The sequence below is a fragment of the Eurosta solidaginis genome, chromosome 4 (assembly GCF_040869045.1).
Source record: "Eurosta solidaginis isolate ZX-2024a chromosome 4, ASM4086904v1, whole genome shotgun sequence".
Classification (NCBI taxonomy): Eukaryota; Metazoa; Arthropoda; class Insecta; order Diptera; family Tephritidae; genus Eurosta; species Eurosta solidaginis.
This window is the reverse complement of record NC_090322.1, coordinates 81,521,313-81,540,008: the sequence shown is the minus strand read 5'-3', so window position 1 is coordinate 81,540,008 and position 18,696 is coordinate 81,521,313. Positions and strand designations below refer to the sequence as shown.

Here is an 18,696-nt window from a genome sequence, read left to right as displayed (position 1 = left end):
ATCATTGTGGCAAGTAAAAAGCAAAGATTATTGTAATAGAATTAAAAAGAATAATGATTATGCGACTTTAATCGAAAAATTAAAAGAAGTAGATCCTGATGCCACAAAGGATACAGTTATAAAAAAAATAAGTAGTTTTTTGTAAAAGTTGGTCAAATGTTGCTTTGCTCATACGAAATAATTTTTAAAATCATTTTGTGACGTGAATTCCAGTTCTTTAATAAGCTCACTTTGTCCAAGAACTGCTCGTTTTTTAAACCATTCTTTGCACCAAATTCTTTTTTTGCGATGTTCTCTCTTTTTTTACGCTTAATTGCCACAGCGAGCAATATTGCTGCAGCACAATTGTTGTCCGTATTCATCGCTGTCTGAAAGAGAACTAATGTTCGGCCAAAAGTTCGTATGGTGTATGGCCAAAGCTGCGAACAAGAATGCGGAATGTTGGCGGAAATGTTCGTGTCGTGTATTTGGCACTTAATACGCTACCAAAAATATCGAGAGAGGTGTCAAAAGACGCGTATTAATCTCGAGAACAATTATCCGATGGCGGAAATTTTATCTATGTCCGGAGATATTTGCAGTTGAAGTTGGCGATTTGCATGTGGTTGTTGTTGTGTTGTACCCACAAACAAATTTGTGCATCACCGTGGCGGTAGCCACGGTTATACCACACACCCGGACTTGGCACGGCGTAGGCCAGGGTTATTTTTTATAATCGCGGCCGAAGGCCGCCAACTCAGAAAGGTGTTCTGCGCAAAAATAATATGGATCCCACCCCCGGTTTCGGAGGTACCCACGGGTCTTTTTTCGGTTTTTCGTTAACATCTTTTGAACGAGTTAATATTTTTATTTTCCTCATTCGGATTATTAATACTGATGTCAAGACGCGTCGTTTGACACCTCTCTCGATATTTTTGGTAGCGTATTAGCAGTCGCCCCCTCAACTAGACTATTATATATAATTTAAAGTGCTATAGAAATTTGCTAAATTTGCAAACTTTAACATCAAATAACTTTTAAATTATAAGTTTAAAATATATGTATTTGTGATCAGGATAACTCCCTCTTTCATTTGATACCAAGTTTTACCCCGAACTCGGGGGGTGCTATTCTAAAATGAAACCAAGTTGCATTTTCTTCTGAATGTTCTCCTCCGTAGGACAATATGTGCATTTAACGGTTCCTTTGTCGACGTGATCTATGACGTGGAAAAAAAAGCGTAGATCTATATGTTTTGATCGATTAGTGAATCGCTCTTCTTTAAGCTTGAAACACAATGCCGAGCGACGACGATATGCGCCGCGTCGGGCGATGACATTTTTCAAATTTACGCTCAGATGTTTCGTCCAGTTAAACACAATAGGCATCGGCGGCGATATTTACTGACATTTCTTCAATGGAAAATAATTTCTTATATTAGTGACCATTTCTTGTGGGAAATGAATTCAATTTAAAGTCAGCATTAGCAGTATATACAAAAAATGAATAACAGAGGGCGTTTGTTGAAAATTTTTAAAATTATAAACATCATTTTTGTAATGGTGAATATATATAGCGAGGTGTGCCAGCAGTTCAAGCGGCGATTTTGGGTGCGGCCAGTTAATCGTACAAGGAAGACTCTGAGTTTCAACGAAATTTCCTTCGCACAGTTGAAACTCTCAGATGAAGAAGATTTCTTCAAGGCAACACGTATTAATGTTGCAAAGTTTAATGTGCAACTGAATTTGTTACGAGAGCGACTTCAAAGTTTTTCCATAAGAGAGCCAATAAGTGAAGAAATCCGTTTGGGTATCACTTTGATGTAAGTAATTTTATAAACTACATATCTGTGTTAAAATGGAGTTTCATCATGTTCTTGGCACAAGGCTGTAACCCACAGTATTTAGCTTGGTCATATAAATTGGGTGTTTCTACAGTTAGGAAAATAATATACGAGACATGCGATGCAATTTGCCATGGACTACGCGAAATTTACCTTGCCCAACCAAATCAAACCGAATTTAGAAACACTGCAGACAGGTTTGCTCCAATTGAAGTATGGTATTTAGTAACTATATATACTCATATATTATTTATATTTTGGATAGGTTCTATGCAAAAACTGGAATGCCACATTGTCTCGGCGCGGTGGACGGCAAACAGGTGAAAGTAGTTTGCCCCAAACGTAGTGGTTCACTCTTTTTTAATTACAAAAAGACATTCAGTGTAGTTCTGATGGCAATATGCGAAGATAGCTATACGTTTTCATTTCAAAGCGATGGGTGAATTTTGGCACGAAGCGTATTTGGTAACATGATTCTAAGAAATGACCTGGAAATTCCTCTCCCAAATAACCTTCCAGGTAAAATGTTTATAACAGATAAGATTTCAGTTAATTGATGCCATACTTCAAATAGGAACGGACCAAATATTTCAATATTTTTTCGTCGGTGACAGCGCATTTCCTATGAAGCCTAATCTCAGAGCCAGCAGTGATGAAAATTGGAATATCGATTGTGGACAACTTTCAACAAGAATGACATCTATTCGAATTGCTCATTCCAATCGATCAACAAATGAAGCATTTAGTTTGAGAGAGGAACTAGCGGAATACTTACTAGAAAGGCTAATGCGATCTGTGTGAAATCCGCAAACGTATAATTGGAAATTTGTACGGAAAATCCTTTATTAACTAATCGAGTGACTATTCAAAACTATATTTGTGATTTTGCAAAGGCATCGACGAGATACATCCGCTAGTAATAACAGCAAGAATAGTTTGCAAATTTTAACATATATTTTTGTATTTTATATCCATTGATTAAAAAGAAATTTTATGAATTATATAACGAAAACTATGTCTATCAATTTCGAAAACTTTCAAATATGCTTGAAAATTCGATATGTCTTTAAAATTCTTAATGAAAATTTCCAAATGGTTTTGAAAATTTTGGGAAAATTTAGTGTGCAGTATAATTCATTTTATCATTCAATCGTTCAAAATGTAATATTTAGTAAGAAATATGTTAATTTAAATGTTTTTAAAAATCTGAATAAAATTTTCCAAATATATATTGAAAATTTAGTATGCAGTATAATTCATTTTATCATTCAATCATTCAAAGTGTAATATTTTTAGTATGTAACATGTTAATTTAAATAAGAATTCTGTATTAACAGCAGCAAACAGAAAAATAGCAGTGGCAATCAAATTAAATTCGCCAATTAAATACCTTCTTTTCGATATTTGAAGGAAAAGCTTCAATGTTGTTGTTGTTGTAGCGATAAGGTTGCTCCCCGAAGGCTTTGGGGAGTGTTATCGATGTGATAGTCCTTTTCCGGATACAGATCCGGTAAGCTCCGGTACCACAGCACCATTAAGGTGCTGGCCCGACCATCTCGGGAACAATTTATGTGGCCACATTAAACCTTCAGGCCCTCCCCTCCTTCCCTACCCCAAGCTCCTCATGGAGCCTCGTCTGTTAGTGAAACAGGATTCACCGCGGATAGGTGAGGTTTACTATTGGGTTTGGAGAAGCTATATATTACGCTGGCAACCTGAAGGGTTGCGCTACACAGACCCTTGAATCTGGTATTTTAGTGGCCTCTTACGACAGGCATACCTACCGCGGGTATATTCCGACCCCCTAACCCGCTGGGGTAAAAAAAGCTTCAATGAATTTTGTTGCTAAAACTATGCAAACCATTCGCAAAAAAGTTTACGAAAAATTCGAAAATTCGAGAGAATTTTACAAAAATTTCAAAGCTTTTATTAGAGTTCTCTGAATCTCTTTAAGTATGCAGCCTTCTAGTCCTATCAATTTTAGTCTAACAAAATTAAAAGTCTCCCAGAATTCGGATTGGTTTTCGAAACTTTTTTCCCCGACACGTATTTGGATATAAAAAGTAATTGTTTCACGCTTTGTATGGAGGAAAATCTAAAACACCCTTCGAGAGACCTATAACTTAGTTAGACTAAAATTGATTGCACTTCAAGGCTGCATACTTAAAGAAATTCAGATAACTCTAATAAAAGCTTTGAAATTTTTGTAAAATTCTCTCGAATTTTCGAATTTTTCGTATACTTCTTTTCGAATGGTTTACATAGTTTTAGCAACAAAATTCATTGAAGCTTTTTCTTCAAATATCGAAAAAAAAGAATTTAATTGGCGAATTTAATTTGATTGCCACTGCTGTTTTTCTGTTCGCTGCTGTATGTTTTTACAATACACACATTAACCATCAAGTAGTAAAATTACATTACTCGAAGTAACATAAAACTGTCAATTAATACGTTCAGTTTTGATTTGCATCTACTTTTATGGCAAAAATGAATTTTTTTCTCAAAAAGGTCTATTGTAGCTGCTTTCATAATTCAGCCATCTTACTTTAGCGCAGGAAATTTGCTCCATGCAAGTTTAGCAAAATATGTCTAGTTAATTTCCAAACTTATACTTTAATCTATGCAACTATTCATAATTTTTGTACAGGAGCTGTTATCCCTCAGAAAAATTATGGCATACTTCCAAACTAGCAAGCTACAAACGTTTCAGGATTTCCCTGATAAAACGCCCCAAAGTCCTAGATCGGCATTACACACAAACACAAAATACATTTTTATCATAAAAGGACCCATGTACAAATTAGAAGTTTTGTTGTATTTTTTGATAAGTTGCGTAATTGCTTTATGAAACGAAATAAAACTTGAACTACGAATAATAAAATTTTACTATACTTGATGGGTTAACTGCGTGAGCAAAAGTGTATGTGTATTAATAAAAAGTTTATAGGTTTGTTTAAAGGTTAACTAGTCTAGTCTCTGAGTTGAATTACTTGAAAATTGTGCATCTAGCAAAAGATAAAGATGTATATTTAGTTGCTATCACGTTTTAAAAAAAATTTCAATGTTTTGCACAAATTTGAACTATAGAATCGTTATTCAATACCGATAGGTTATTAAATTGCATACATCAATGCTCGAATTTGGCCTTATTCTCTGTATAAAGGCAACATATGACCCAAAATGACATACAATGCCGTTGGAAATAACTGGTATACATAAATATCGTTAGCTTAATTAACAAAGGCCCTAACCAACAGACTTTTTGATACTGCGTTTTTCGCAGACTTTGGTGTATATTAAAATACGCCCTGACAAAAAGTTTAAAGGGTTAGAACCATAGCCACTTTTGAAATGCCATACTGCGTTTTGTGAACGCGAAAATAAACTGTGGACGAGTTTTAGCAGTTGTGAGCTAAAGTAAAAAATTACCCCGGAACGTTCCGGATCAACAACATTCAAAGGACCTTCAACACCGATAACACTCCCCAAATATTATATGAACAATTAGTGTACATTTTAAAACACACACTTACTGAATCTATCCCCCTCTGGATACTGCAACAGGTTAAATTCTTACTTTTAAAGAATCAACCCCGATATTCGTAATGTACGTCCTGCAAACGATGTGTTCCCACGTGAAACCATTTTGGTAATAGTCTAGTTGAGGGATCGACTGCTAATACGCTACCAAAAATATTGAGAGAGGTGTCAAACGACGCGTCTTGACATCAGTATTAATAATCCGAAGGCGGAAAAAAAATTTTAACGCGTTCAAAAGATATTAACGAAAAACCGAAAAAAGACCCGCGGGTACCTAGGAAACCGGGGTCGGATCCATAGTATTTTTGCGCAGAACACCTTTCTACGTTGGCGGCCTTCGGCCGCCCTTATAAAGAATAACCCTGGGCTACGCCATGCCAAGTCCGGGTGTGTGGTATAACCGTGGCTACCGCCACGGTGATGCACAATTTTTTTTGGAGGTACAAACACAACAACAACCACATGAAAATCGCCAACTTCAACTGCAAATATCTGCCTTCGGTTTATTGTTCTCGAGATTAATACGCGTCTTTTGACACCTCTCTCGATATTTTTGGTAGCGTATTAGCAGTCGACCCCTCAACTAGACTATTACCTTATTACCATAGTTTCTTCGAAGGGCATGTGGATGACATAATACTACAGCCTGGCACAAAACAAATCTAAGTTACCACAAACTGAAATACACACCACTTTAGACGCCATAGTTTAGAACCAGCAGCAATGAAATTATTGAAATCTTTATTTGTGTTGACGCAATCGATTGGAGCCTCTCTTTACTACCAAATTAGTTGAAAAGTGCCGTTCTGTTACGAGGTCTATGCACAGACACTAGAGCTGGATTTCAATTCGATTTTTAATCGATTTAATCGATCTTTTTTTAGAAATGTAGAATCGATTTTTTTAATCGTTCGATTCTTTTAGAAGTTGTCATCACTATGGCCCCTATTATGGGAAAATTCGATCTTCGACTGTGGGCGAAAGAGCTGATCGAATGAATGTTCATACTAGCGTTGTTAAATGTCCCGTATTGGCCCGGATATCCCGTAATTTTCACGAATTTTAAAATGTCCCGCCGGGAAATACTATGTCCCGGCATTTTCACAATAGCCGTGTTTTTTTTAGAAGAATATACGTTTACGCTTGCGCGTAAAAACGCTTAAGCTGGTGTCATAGGTGCCATTTGTCGTATCACTGTAGTCGTATCCCTAACGTAATCAGCTGTTTATCGTTACGACGGTGAACCAAAAACTTATTGGTTGGCTACGATACGGTTACGACCTTGGCGGCACCAATAATCGATAGCATTGATTCACATAAGGTTGGTCGAATCAGCTGTTAAGCGCCAAATACACGACACGAACATTTCCGCGAACATTCCGCAATCTTGTTCGCAGCTTTGGCCATACACCATACGAACTTTTGGCCGAACCAGACAGCGATGAATACGGACAACAATTATGCTGCATCAATATTGCTCGCTGTGATGGCAAAGATTTATACATTTCAATAAATTCACTCAGAAATTTTTATTGTCAATTTTACTTTTCCGCGCACTTCTGTTCCGTTCAGAAATTACTACGATTACGAGCTATTTCGCTATACACGCATGAACAGTTCGCGCAAATGTTCGCCAAAAATTAAAATATTTTGATTTTTGGCGAACATTTCCGCGAACTGGGAAACACCACCATACACGAAAAAAAGGTCGCAGAAACATGACATAACGGGAATGTTCGCGGAAATGTTCGTGGCGTGTATTTGGCGCTTTATAAGGTTACCGATACGGTTACCGATAAAGCACCAATGTCTGCAGCTTTATCCTTGCTTAGATAACACAATTCACACACATAAGATTCTGCATTCACGAGTTCAAAATTGCTTCGTTCTGCGCATCTACGTCACACTTGACTTCTTCAGCGAATGAAAGAAAGAGAGAAAAAAAACAAAAACTAAAGGAAAATGACGTAAAAATTGCCTTTAAAATAATGTTTACATCGCAATGCGCCACTTTTTCTATAATTCCATCAAGTGATTAAATAACTAGCTACAGAACAGGGTGTACCTAAAATCGGAGACACAAACCTCTGACGGCCATAATGTAAAACATATAGCTGAATCAGTTGGGATGAATTGTGGACACGCACCATTTTAAGAGGTTATACATAGAATTGGTGTAGAGGTGAAACATAGACAAATATTTCAGTTACATCCGAGCATAATGCGTATTTAAATTTTTTTTAAATTATTAATTTCAGAGGTGTATTTAAAGTTTGACGCTTAGCAGTCCATATAAAGTTTAAGCGTAAACGCCTATAGATGTAAAAAAAACACAGTTAATAAATAATTAATAAATTAAAATCTGCTCCGAAACCGCATATTTGCGGCTGCGATTGTATTCAGCTCATTAGCATGTTGCATGCAACTCTGTGAAGAAGAAAAATTCATCCCTACTGTGGTTCTGAGTATTGTCAATGTTTGACATTTCGCACATCTAAATATTTATATTGCAAGGCAAGTGTTGTGTTTTAAAATAACGTTTGGAAAATGAATCCAAAGAATATTGAATTCACATTAAACGCAGTAAACGTATTAATTGTTAGCCTGTTTCATAAAAATATTTGTTATAAATAAAAGAGTTTAAAAAGTTGAATTCTATGTAAAAATTATTTCGCCAAATGAGCAACCCATACAAATATATAGGCGTTTCTTATTTTTCAAATGGCCCGGGAAATTTTTAAAAATCCCGGGAATTTGCTCAAATTGGAGGTTTGTCCTGGGAAACCGAAATAAAAATCTGGCAACCCTGGTCCATACGGTATTATCACAAATTAAAGGCAAAAGATTACGCATTCATGAGTTCAAAATTGCTTCGTTCTGTGTATCTACTTCACACTTGACTTCTTGAGCAAATGAAAGAAAGAGAGCAAACAACAAGAGCTAAAGGAAAATGACGTTGAAATTGCCCGTAAAAAACAGCTGATCTTTTGTTTGTTCTCTTGAGTGGAATTGACAACAATAATTCGGAATTAAACACGATTTAATTAGATAAATTATACTTTATATTGAGCAGAAAAAATGTATGTGTTGTAGCTTGTAGCTTTATTCAAAAAGGAAAGAAAAAGTAACTGAATAAAAAGAATTACAATAGTAGTAGTACATAGCAAAGGAATGAATGTAAAATCGAAACATTACTGTAATTTGCATGCGTTGTGGAACGTAACTTCCGATTGTATTCGTTCCAACACTCTCCTCGATCAAATGAAGGCAACGATTTAGTTTAGCACCCCCCGAGTTCGGGGTTTAACTTGGTATCAAATGAAAGAGGGAGTTCTCCAGATCACAAATATATATATTTTAAAGTACGCAAACTTATAATTTAAAACTTATTTGTTGTTAAAGTTTGCACATTTCTGTACAACTTTTATATGTGTATACGTATATATATTTTATGACATTACAAATCTGTGCTGCCACATCTAAAAAACGGAACAAGTGCAGAATCGAAAAATACCTTTCATCTGATGTATATATATGTCTTTAATTTTTCTAATCTTTTTTATGCCAAAAAGTTGAAAAAGCTCTTTTTTGCATTCGTGAACGAGCTGATATTACCTTATAACTCTTATGTTTATTCTTATGTTATCCGATCCAACACCGGCTGCGCCATGCACAAAAATGAAATTTGAAATATACAAAAATGGAATTTAAGTTTATCGTTGCCAATTTATATAGATATGAATGTGGATTAAGGTTTTGAAAGATGTGTAAATTGTAATTTAAAGTGCTATAGAAATTTGTTAAATTTGCAAACTTTAACAACAAATAACTTTTAAATTATAAGTTTAAAATATATATATTTGTGATCAGGACAACTCCCTCTTTCATTTGATACCAAGTTTTACCCCGAACTCGGGGGGTGCTATTCTAAAATGAAACCAAGTTGCACTTTATCCTTAATGTTTTGGTTCGATTAGATGTCAATGGTTTAATCAACATATCCGCCACCATCTCCTCCGTAGGACAATATGTGCATTTGACGGTTCCTTTGTCGACGTGATCTATGACGTGGAAAAAAAGCGTAGATCTATATGTTTTGATCGATTAGTGAATCGCTCTTCTTTAAGCTTGAAACCAGAGAATTTAAACACAATGAGAAGGCGTTTTTTTGGCATCCACTGCTTACGATCCATTTGCATGTGACACGTCTTGCACTTCACCACTATTCCCCAAATTCATGTTAACTTAACAGGGTGCAAGACGTAACAGAAAATTCTCTTAACGATTTTCTCTCTTCGTCTGTTACCAAAAAATTCTCTGATCAGAGCAAGTATATTGCAAATTTAATTCTCTGATTTTTTGTAAATAAATTATGATGGTTGGAAGGTTGAAGTCTTCGGCACAGCCGAAGACAGTCCTGTCCTTACTAGTTTTTTTTTATATTCAAAGTGTGAATTTGAATCTGTGCCTATGATTCAGGGCAAAACAAAAACAAAAGTGCTACAAGTGTATAGGGATTGAGCAGCTCCGATGTAAAGAAATATTTTGACAAGTATAAAATACATTATTCAGTCAACAAATATAGTCAAAAAAGATTCAGAAAGCTGAATTAAAAATTATTATAAATTTATGATCTCCTAAAGTAAACACATTTGATTCAAATATGATTCCAAAATGTGGTTGAAAAAATATATTCAGTGTTTTATCATCTAAAGTATTCATATTTGATTATTTCTTTTGTTCAATTGTATGGTAACTCATTATTTTGTCAGAAAGAGTAATCAAATTATATTGATATGTAGGGAAATTGAAAATTTAATCACCTAAATGGTGAGTGGGTATAAACAAACCTAGATTGGTATATATGTACACACATATATTCCTAAACTAAAGATCAGCCTACACCCCCATTTCCCACCCACTTCCTCTTGATTTTTCATTCATAAATGCTTCTTCTTAAGTTGTCCGAATTGGTGATAGAATTCGGCAACATGGCAATTTGCAATTCGGCAACATGGCATTTGATAAAATCGTCAAAAGACAAATTTTTGCGATTTTATAAATTCGAACTTCGATGCATATTGGGGGTATTCATTATGACGAGCATAACTACTTTCATAACCCCGCACTTTTCCTATGAAATAATACCAAACTATTTATAAGCCTGTATGAAAGTACTAATATGGTAGTAAAAAATGCAAATAAACATGTACAGATATTGCCTAGTAATTGTCCACTAACATATTAACTATATAATCTAAAACTTTCCATCCATTGTTCATATAAATTATTGCAAATAATTTTCCCATATCCTGAATTGCCGAGTTGTCACAGCTTATGGACATTTTTATTTGCTATTTGAAACCCCTATCATATTCTGCAGAAAAATTTTTCGCGCAGTCACGCTGCCAAATTTGCAGCAACTGTGTTGCAGTTGCTACATAAGAGTGGTGTTTTACCCGTTTCTGGCCCGAATTCGCACTGTGACGTCATACTGTATATGCTGACTTGTTTATCACATGTCAGTACAAAGTAAGAATTTTACATTTTTTTCATAGATAAAAATTAATATATGAGAGCGGCGAAATAAATTAAAGTAATTTTGCGAAGAAATATAACATTATTTCGCAAAAGAGCAATAAATTCGTTTATTTTAATTTTATAATAAATTCCCCTTTTAACTGTGAGTTATTAAAGGTATAAACGGCAACACTTTTAACCACCGACGACACATAATTTGGCTCGTGCCTATTGTATTTCGTCGGCTAATTGCTACGAGCATTGATATTTACATATACATGGCCGTATACGCGGATTGCCATAATTGATTTGGTCGCTTCATAACGCGGAAAGCGACAAGTTGTTTTATTAATAACTTAAGACACTGCCACAGCATCAAAGCGACCAAGCTTTTTATACATGTCTGCCTTTAATTGGAGTATTATTGAATATGTATATATGTATGTACATTTGTACTTTTTTGCTTTGGTTTGTATTTTCATACATATATATTCAATGATACAATGCTCAACATCTGATCAACAGGCAAATGTCTTTTGTGTATTGTTGGTCTTATTTACATATTTAAGGGTTGATTTGAGGCAGGTCAAATGTATTTAAGTTTGACTTGGCTTATCAAACCTGCCTTTGAAAATATTCAAGTACATAGGTACTTACATCATTGTACTGAATAACACATATAAAATGCTTTAGGAAATTTCTTTATAGGTACCTCCCCTCCCACCCATAGTCCAATTAATAACTAAATATTTTTTTATTTATTCAATTGTTATCAAATATTTTATTTATTTCAATTTTTCAATCTATTAATAATTCATACTTCATGGTTAATATGCATACATTTTATGCAAATTAACGTTTTATAAATATGCAATGGATTTCGTGTGCACAGAAATTCCAAGTGTGCAAATGCCGTCGGCAAAACACTATTTGCATGCATATTTCAATTTGCATACATTTTCCTAACATTTTAATTTATTAACAAAAAGGGATGGGATAATTCATAAATGTATGATTAATTTACATACATTTCATGAAAGGGCATATTTTGGGTATATGAATAGGTTTTTGTTTGTAAAGAAATAAGCAAAATTTCTGCAATTTGCATCAACATAAAACAAGCAAATATATTGCTATTATTATATTAATTAAGTTCAAATTCATATTAAATCATAAAACAAGCAAATATATTGCTACAAGTAATAAAATTTAAATTTAATTAATCCTACTAAATACCTATATTCCCACAAAGAAATCATATTAAGAGAAAATCCAGAGAATTTATACACAAGCTGAAACTGTTGACAGAGAATTTTCTGCTGTTAACTGGTTAACATTGAAATTGGATTGTGTGTGGTGAAGTGCAAGACGTGTTCACATGCAAAAAAGTTGGAATCTAGCAAAAACGCCTTCTCATTGTGTTTAAATTCTCTGTTGAAACACAATGCCGAGCGACGACGATATTCGCCGCGTCGGGCGATGACATTTTTCAAATTTACGCTCAGATGTTTCGTCCAGTTAAACACAATAGGCATCGGCGGCGATATTTACTGACATTCTTCAATGGAAAATAATTTCTTATATTAGTGACCATTTCTTGTGGGAAATAAACTCAATTTAAAGTCAGCATTAGCAGTATATACAAGAAATGAATAACAGAGGCGTTTGTTGAAAATTTTTAAAATTATAAACATCATTTTTGTAATGGTGAATATATATCGCGAGGTGTGCCAGCAGTTGAAGCGGCGATTGTGGGTGCGGCCAGTTAATCGTACAAGGAAGACTCTGAGTTTCAACGAAATTTCCTTCGCACAGTTGAAACTCTCAGATGAAGAACATTTCTTCAAGGCAACACGTATGAATGTTGCAAAGTTTAATGTGCAACTGAATTTGTTACGAGAGCGGCTTCAAAGTTTTTCCATAAGAGAGCGAATAAGTGAAGAAATCCGTTTGGGTATCACTTTGATGTAAGTAATTTTATAAACTACATATCTGTGTTAAAATGGAGTTTCATCATATTCTTGGCACAAGGCTGTAACCCACAGTATTTAGCTTGGTCATATAAATTGGGTGTTTCTACAGTTAGGAAAATAATATACGAGACATGCGATGCAATTTGCCATGGACTACGCGAAGTTTACCTTGCCCAACCAAATCAAACCGAATTGAGAAACACTGCAGACAGGTTTGCTCCAATTGAAGTATGGTATTATTTATATTTTGGATAGGTTCTATGCAAAAACTGGAATGCCACATTGTCTCGGCGCGGTGGACGGCAAACATGTGAAAGTAGTTTGCCCCAAACGTAGTGGTTCACTCTTTTTTAATTACAAAAAGACATTCAGTGTAGTTCTGATGGCAATATGCGATGATAGCTATACGTTTTCATTTCAAAGCGATGGATAAATTTTGGCACGAAGCGTATTTGGTAACATGATTCTAGGAAATGACCTGGAAATTCCTCCCCCAAATAACCTTCCAGGTAAAATGTTTATAACAGATAAGATTTCAGTTAATTGATGCCATATTTCAAATAGGTACGGACCAAATATTTCAATATTTTTTCATCGGTGACAGCGCATTTCCCCTGAAGCCTAATCTCATGCGCCCTTACCCTGGTCGAACTTTGTCACCCGCCAAACGAAATTATAACAAAAGTTTATCCTCCGTACGGATGCACATTGAAAACACCTTTGGTATATTAGCAAATAGATGGAGAGTTCTTCATACAACGATTCACGCTTCTCCAGAAAATGTGCAAAATTGTTTTAGCAACTATAGTCTTGCACAATTATTTAATGCTTCACAGCAGTAGTGGATACTTCGATCCGAACAGCGCCAGCAGTGATGAAAATTGGAATTTCGATTGTGGACAACTTTCAACAAGAATGACATCTATTCGAATAGCTCATTCCAATCGATCAACAAATGAAGCATTTAGTTTGAGAGAGGAACTAGCGGAATACTTACTAGAAAGGCCAATGCGATCTGTGTGAAATCCGCAAACGTATAATTGGAAATTTGTACGGAAAATCCTTTATTAACTAATCGAGTGACTATTCAAAATTATATTTGTGATTTTGCAAAGGCATCGACGAGATACATCCGCTAGTAATAACAGCAAGAATAGTTTGCAGATTTTAAAACATATTTTTGTATTTTATATCCATTGATTAAAAAGAAATTTTATGAATTATATAACGAAAACTATGTCTATCAATTTCGAAAACTTTCAAATATGCTTGAAAATTCGATATGTCTTTAAAATTCTTAATGAAAATTTCCAAATGGTTTTGAAAATTTTGGGAAAATTTAGTATGCCATATAATTCATTTTATCATTCAATCATTCAAAATGTAATATTTAGTATGAAATATGTTAATTTAAATGTTTTTAAAAATCTGAATAAAATTTTCCAAATATATATTGAAAATTTAGTATGCAGTATAATTCATTTTATCATTCAATCATTCAAAGTGTAATATTTTTAGTATGTAACATGTTAATTTAAATAAGAATTCTGTATTAACAGCAGCAAACAGAAAAATAGCAGTGGCAATCAAATTAAATTCGCCAATTAAATACCCTTTTTTCGATATTTGAAGGAAAAGCTTCAATGTTGTTGTTGTTGTAGCGATAAGGTTGCTCCCCGAAGGCTTTGGGGAGTGTTATCGATGTGATAGTCCTTTTCCGGATACAGATCCGGTACGCTCCGGTACCACAGCACCATTAAGGTGCTAGCCCGATCATCTCGGGAACACTTTATGTGGCTACATTAAACCTTCAGGCCATCCCCTGCCTCCCCACCCCACGTTCCAAGAGGAGCTTGGGGTCGCCAGATCCTCGTCTGTAAGTGAAACAGGATTCGCCGCGGATAGGTGAGATTGACAATTGGGTTTGGAGAAGCTATATATTGCGCTGGCAACGTGAAGGGTTGCGCTACACAGCCCCTTGAATCTGGTATTTTAGGCACCTCTTACAACAGGCATACCTACGGTGGGTATATTCTGACCCCCTAACCCGCTGGGGGTTTAGTTAGACTAAAATTGATTGCACTACAAGGTTGCATACTTAAAGAAATTGAGATAACTCTAATAAAAGCTTTGAAATTTTTGTAAAATTCTCTCGAATTTTTCGTAAACTTTTTTGCGAATGATTTGCATAGTTTTAGCAACAAAATTCATTGAAGCTTTTTCTTCAAATATCGAAAAAAAAAGAATTTAATTTTATTGCCACTGCTATTTTTCTGTTCGCTGCTGTTTGTCTTTACAATACACACAATTAACCATCAAGTAGTAAGATTACATTACTCGAAGTAACGTAAAATTGTCAATTAATACGTTCAGTTTTGATTTGCATCTACTTTTATGGCCAAAATGAATTTTTTTCTCAAACAGGTCTATTGTAGCTGCTTTCATAATTCATCCATCTTACTTTAGCGCAGTAAATTCGCTCCATGCAAGTTTAGCAAAATATGTCTAGTTAATTTCCAAACTTATATTTTAATCTATGCAACTATTCATAATTTTTGTACAGGAGCTGTTATCCCTCAGAAAAATTATGGCATATTTCCAAACTATCAAAACAATAGCGAAAGTTACAAACGTTTCAGGATTTCCCTGATAAAACGCCCCAAAGTCCTAGATCGGCATTACACACAAACACAAAATACATTTTTATCATAAAAGGACCCATGTACAAATTAGAAGTTTTGTTGTATTTTTTGATAAGTTACGTAATTGCTTTATGAAACGAAATAAAACTTGAACTACGAATAATACAATTTTACTATACTTGATGGGTTAACTGCGTGAGCAAAAGTATGTGTATTAATAAAAAGTTTATAGGTTTGTTTAAAGGCTTAACTAGTCTAGTCTCTGAGTTGAATTACTTGAAAATTGTGCATCTAGGAAGAGAGAAAGATGTATATTTAGTTGCTATCACGTTTTAAATAAAATTTCGATGTTTTGCACAAATTTGAACTATAGAATGTTCATTATTCAATACCGATAGGTTATTAAATTGCATACTTCAATGCTCGAATTTGGCCTTATTCTCTGTATAAAGGCAACATATGACCCAAAATGGCATACAATGCCGTTGGAAATAACTGGTATACATAAATATCGTTAGCTTAATTAACAAAGGTCCTAACCAACAGACTTTTTGATACTGCGTTTTTCGCAGACTTTGGTATATATTAAAATACGCCCTGACAAAAAGTTTAAAGGGTTAGAACCATAGCCACTTTTGAAATGCCATACTGCGTTTTGTGAACGCGAAAATAAAATGTGGACGAGTTTTAGCAGTTGTGAGCTAAAGTAAAAAATTACCCCGGAACGTTCCGGATCTACAACATTCAAAGGACCTTCAACACCGATAACACTCCCCAAAAATTATATGAAGAATTAGTGTACATTTTAAAACACACACTTACTGAATCTATCCCCCTCTGGATACTGCAACAGTTTAAACACTTACTTTTAAAGAATCAACCCCGATATACGTAATGTACGTCCTGCAAACGATGTGTTCCCACGTGAAACCATTTTTTACTTTTAATGTGGCGCCTACACCGCAAACACCACTTCCCTATGCTCCACCCCTGTTGAAACCACGGTAATAGTCTAGTTGAGGGGTCGACTGCTAATACGCGTCCAAAAATATAGAGAGAGGTGTCAAACGACGCGTCTTGACATCAGTATTAATAACCCGATGGCGGAAAATAAAAATTTTAACTCGTTCAAAAGATATTAACGAAAAACCGAAAAAAGACCCGCGGGTACCTCCGAAACCGGAGATGGGATCCATAGTATTTTTGCGCAGAACACCTACGTGGCTACTGCCACGGTGATGCACAATTTTTTTTGAGGGTACAACACAACAACAACCACATGAAAATCGCCAACTTCAACTGCAAATATCTCCGGACAGATATAAAATTTTTCTTTTCTGCCTTCGGATTATTGTTCTCGAGATTAATACGCGTCTTTTGACACCCCTCTCAATATTTTTGGTAGCGTATTAGCAGTCGATCCCTCAACTAGACTATTACCGTTTATAAAACCACAATCAACTATTTTCATTTGTTCAAATTTGCGTATTACTTTTGCATAAAATTCTTCTGAAAGTGTTCGGTAACTTTAAGAACTAATTACTAGTAAATTGTTAATAACAATTAAAAATTACTTACTGATTCTCGTTGGTTGTTGCTTGGAAATAATTCCTTGGTTTGTGTTTGCAATTGCGTTTGCTCATATGAGTATGCGTTCGATTCTTTGCTTTCTTATACTTTGAAAGCAAAGAATCGAACGCTTATTGATTCTCGTTAGGGAACTCCCTGAGAACCTATGTGCAAAATTTCAAAGTTAAAACCCCTTTGGTTTACGAATAAAACCAATTGGTCCCTTAATGTATGGCCGACCCTGATTTTGTAGTACCCACAAGAAAAACTGTGGGCAAAAGTGTTTTGCGCGGATATAGTTTTGGTCTCCAAACCAAATTTTCGCCTGCGGCACTTTTTATTTTTCTAAATAATTTACGTATATTTTATAAACTATATGTTTTTGTAGACTCAGCTCTTCCTTCCAGCTAGATATGACGTAATTTAACGCCGTCTCGCAAGAGTGCCTTTCTCGGAAACCGGGTTGTTCCTTTATAAGGATTTTATTATTTTCTAAGTAATTAAGCAGTTGGTTTTTTATTACAATTTCCGGAATATTTTCTATGTTCGGCAATGTATTTATCGGCCTTAGTTCTTCTGTCATTATTAAACCTTTTACTTGCCTAATTGGTACTATTGTCGAAATTTTCCACATGTCTGGCACTATTCCAGTAGTCATGGATTTCTTTATAGCGGTTGTAATATGTTTTGTTGAATTCATATAACATCTTTATTAATAGAAAATATAATACAAGTAAGAAAATAATAGAAAAGTAGAGATCTGCTCAAACACGTGCGCCGCAAAAGTCACTAAAACATCTGCCAACAAGTTCTATTTGACAGTTCATATATTAAGGTATCATTTATGTATGTATAGGTGAACTGGTGAGCAGGGTTGCCTGTCGCTCCAACACCTCTCCTGTTGAATTTTAAAGTCTCGGAGAACTGCGTTTTAGCCTGGGGAGTATCTCATCACTGGTTTAACCTTCCGTGTAGACCGTCTAGGTGTTTCACTTGTACTGACGTTTTCAGCCGTAGTAACCCGAGGTTGCGGTGGAACTACGATGGTGTTACTTGGAGTCGCTGTAGAGTCGGTTACGTTCGAAGGCTGCTCTACTACAGAATGATTCTCGTGTGGCTCGTTTATGTCGTTTAGTCCAAACGCTTCTGCTAGGAGTGACCTGTGTTTCGGCTCCGTTGTATGCGTTTCTTCAGTATAGCGTTTACGGATTTGGCTGGTATGTGCACGAATTACTTTGCCGTTTTCCAGTTTTAAATTGCACATAACCGCTCCTACTCGTTCAATGATTTCAGCCGGTTTCCAGACGAATTTGTTTTAAGAGTGTACATATACGTAAACTGTTTGCTGTGGTTCAAACGTTGAGTACTTTGCACCATGTTTTTTGTTAAATTCTTTTTGCATGTTTTGTTTTGGCCAGTCATCCGCTTGGGTTGGTTTGGGTGTGCTTGGTAATATTAAATTTAGTAAATAAAAATAAAAACTTTGAATACGCGTCAACAATAATAAGGTAATATGTATTGTCCAATGGGCCAGCGTAATCAATGTGTAGTCTTGCCCACGGTTCCGCTGGAGTAGGCCATGGTTGAAGATTTGTCTTAGTGGGTAGTTTTGCTGCTGATGCACATCCCT

General features: G+C 35.2%; 1 protein-coding gene across 4 annotated transcripts in view; it reads right to left on the bottom strand.

Annotated features, from left to right (window-relative positions):
- ND-13B (NADH dehydrogenase (ubiquinone) subunit ND-13B) overlaps positions 1-6,212 on the bottom strand; it is a 206,914-nt gene extending 200,702 nt beyond the window's left edge. For all 4 annotated transcript variants that reach the window (XM_067782210.1, XM_067782209.1, XM_067782208.1 and 1 more), the window contains exon 1: positions 6,053-6,212. In XM_067782210.1, coding sequence (XP_067638311.1) covers positions 6,053-6,067 — 15 coding nt within the window. In that variant the 5' untranslated portion in view covers positions 6,068-6,212. The remainder of the gene's footprint in view (positions 1-6,052) is intronic.
- Positions 6,213-18,696: the final 12,484 nt, after the last annotated feature.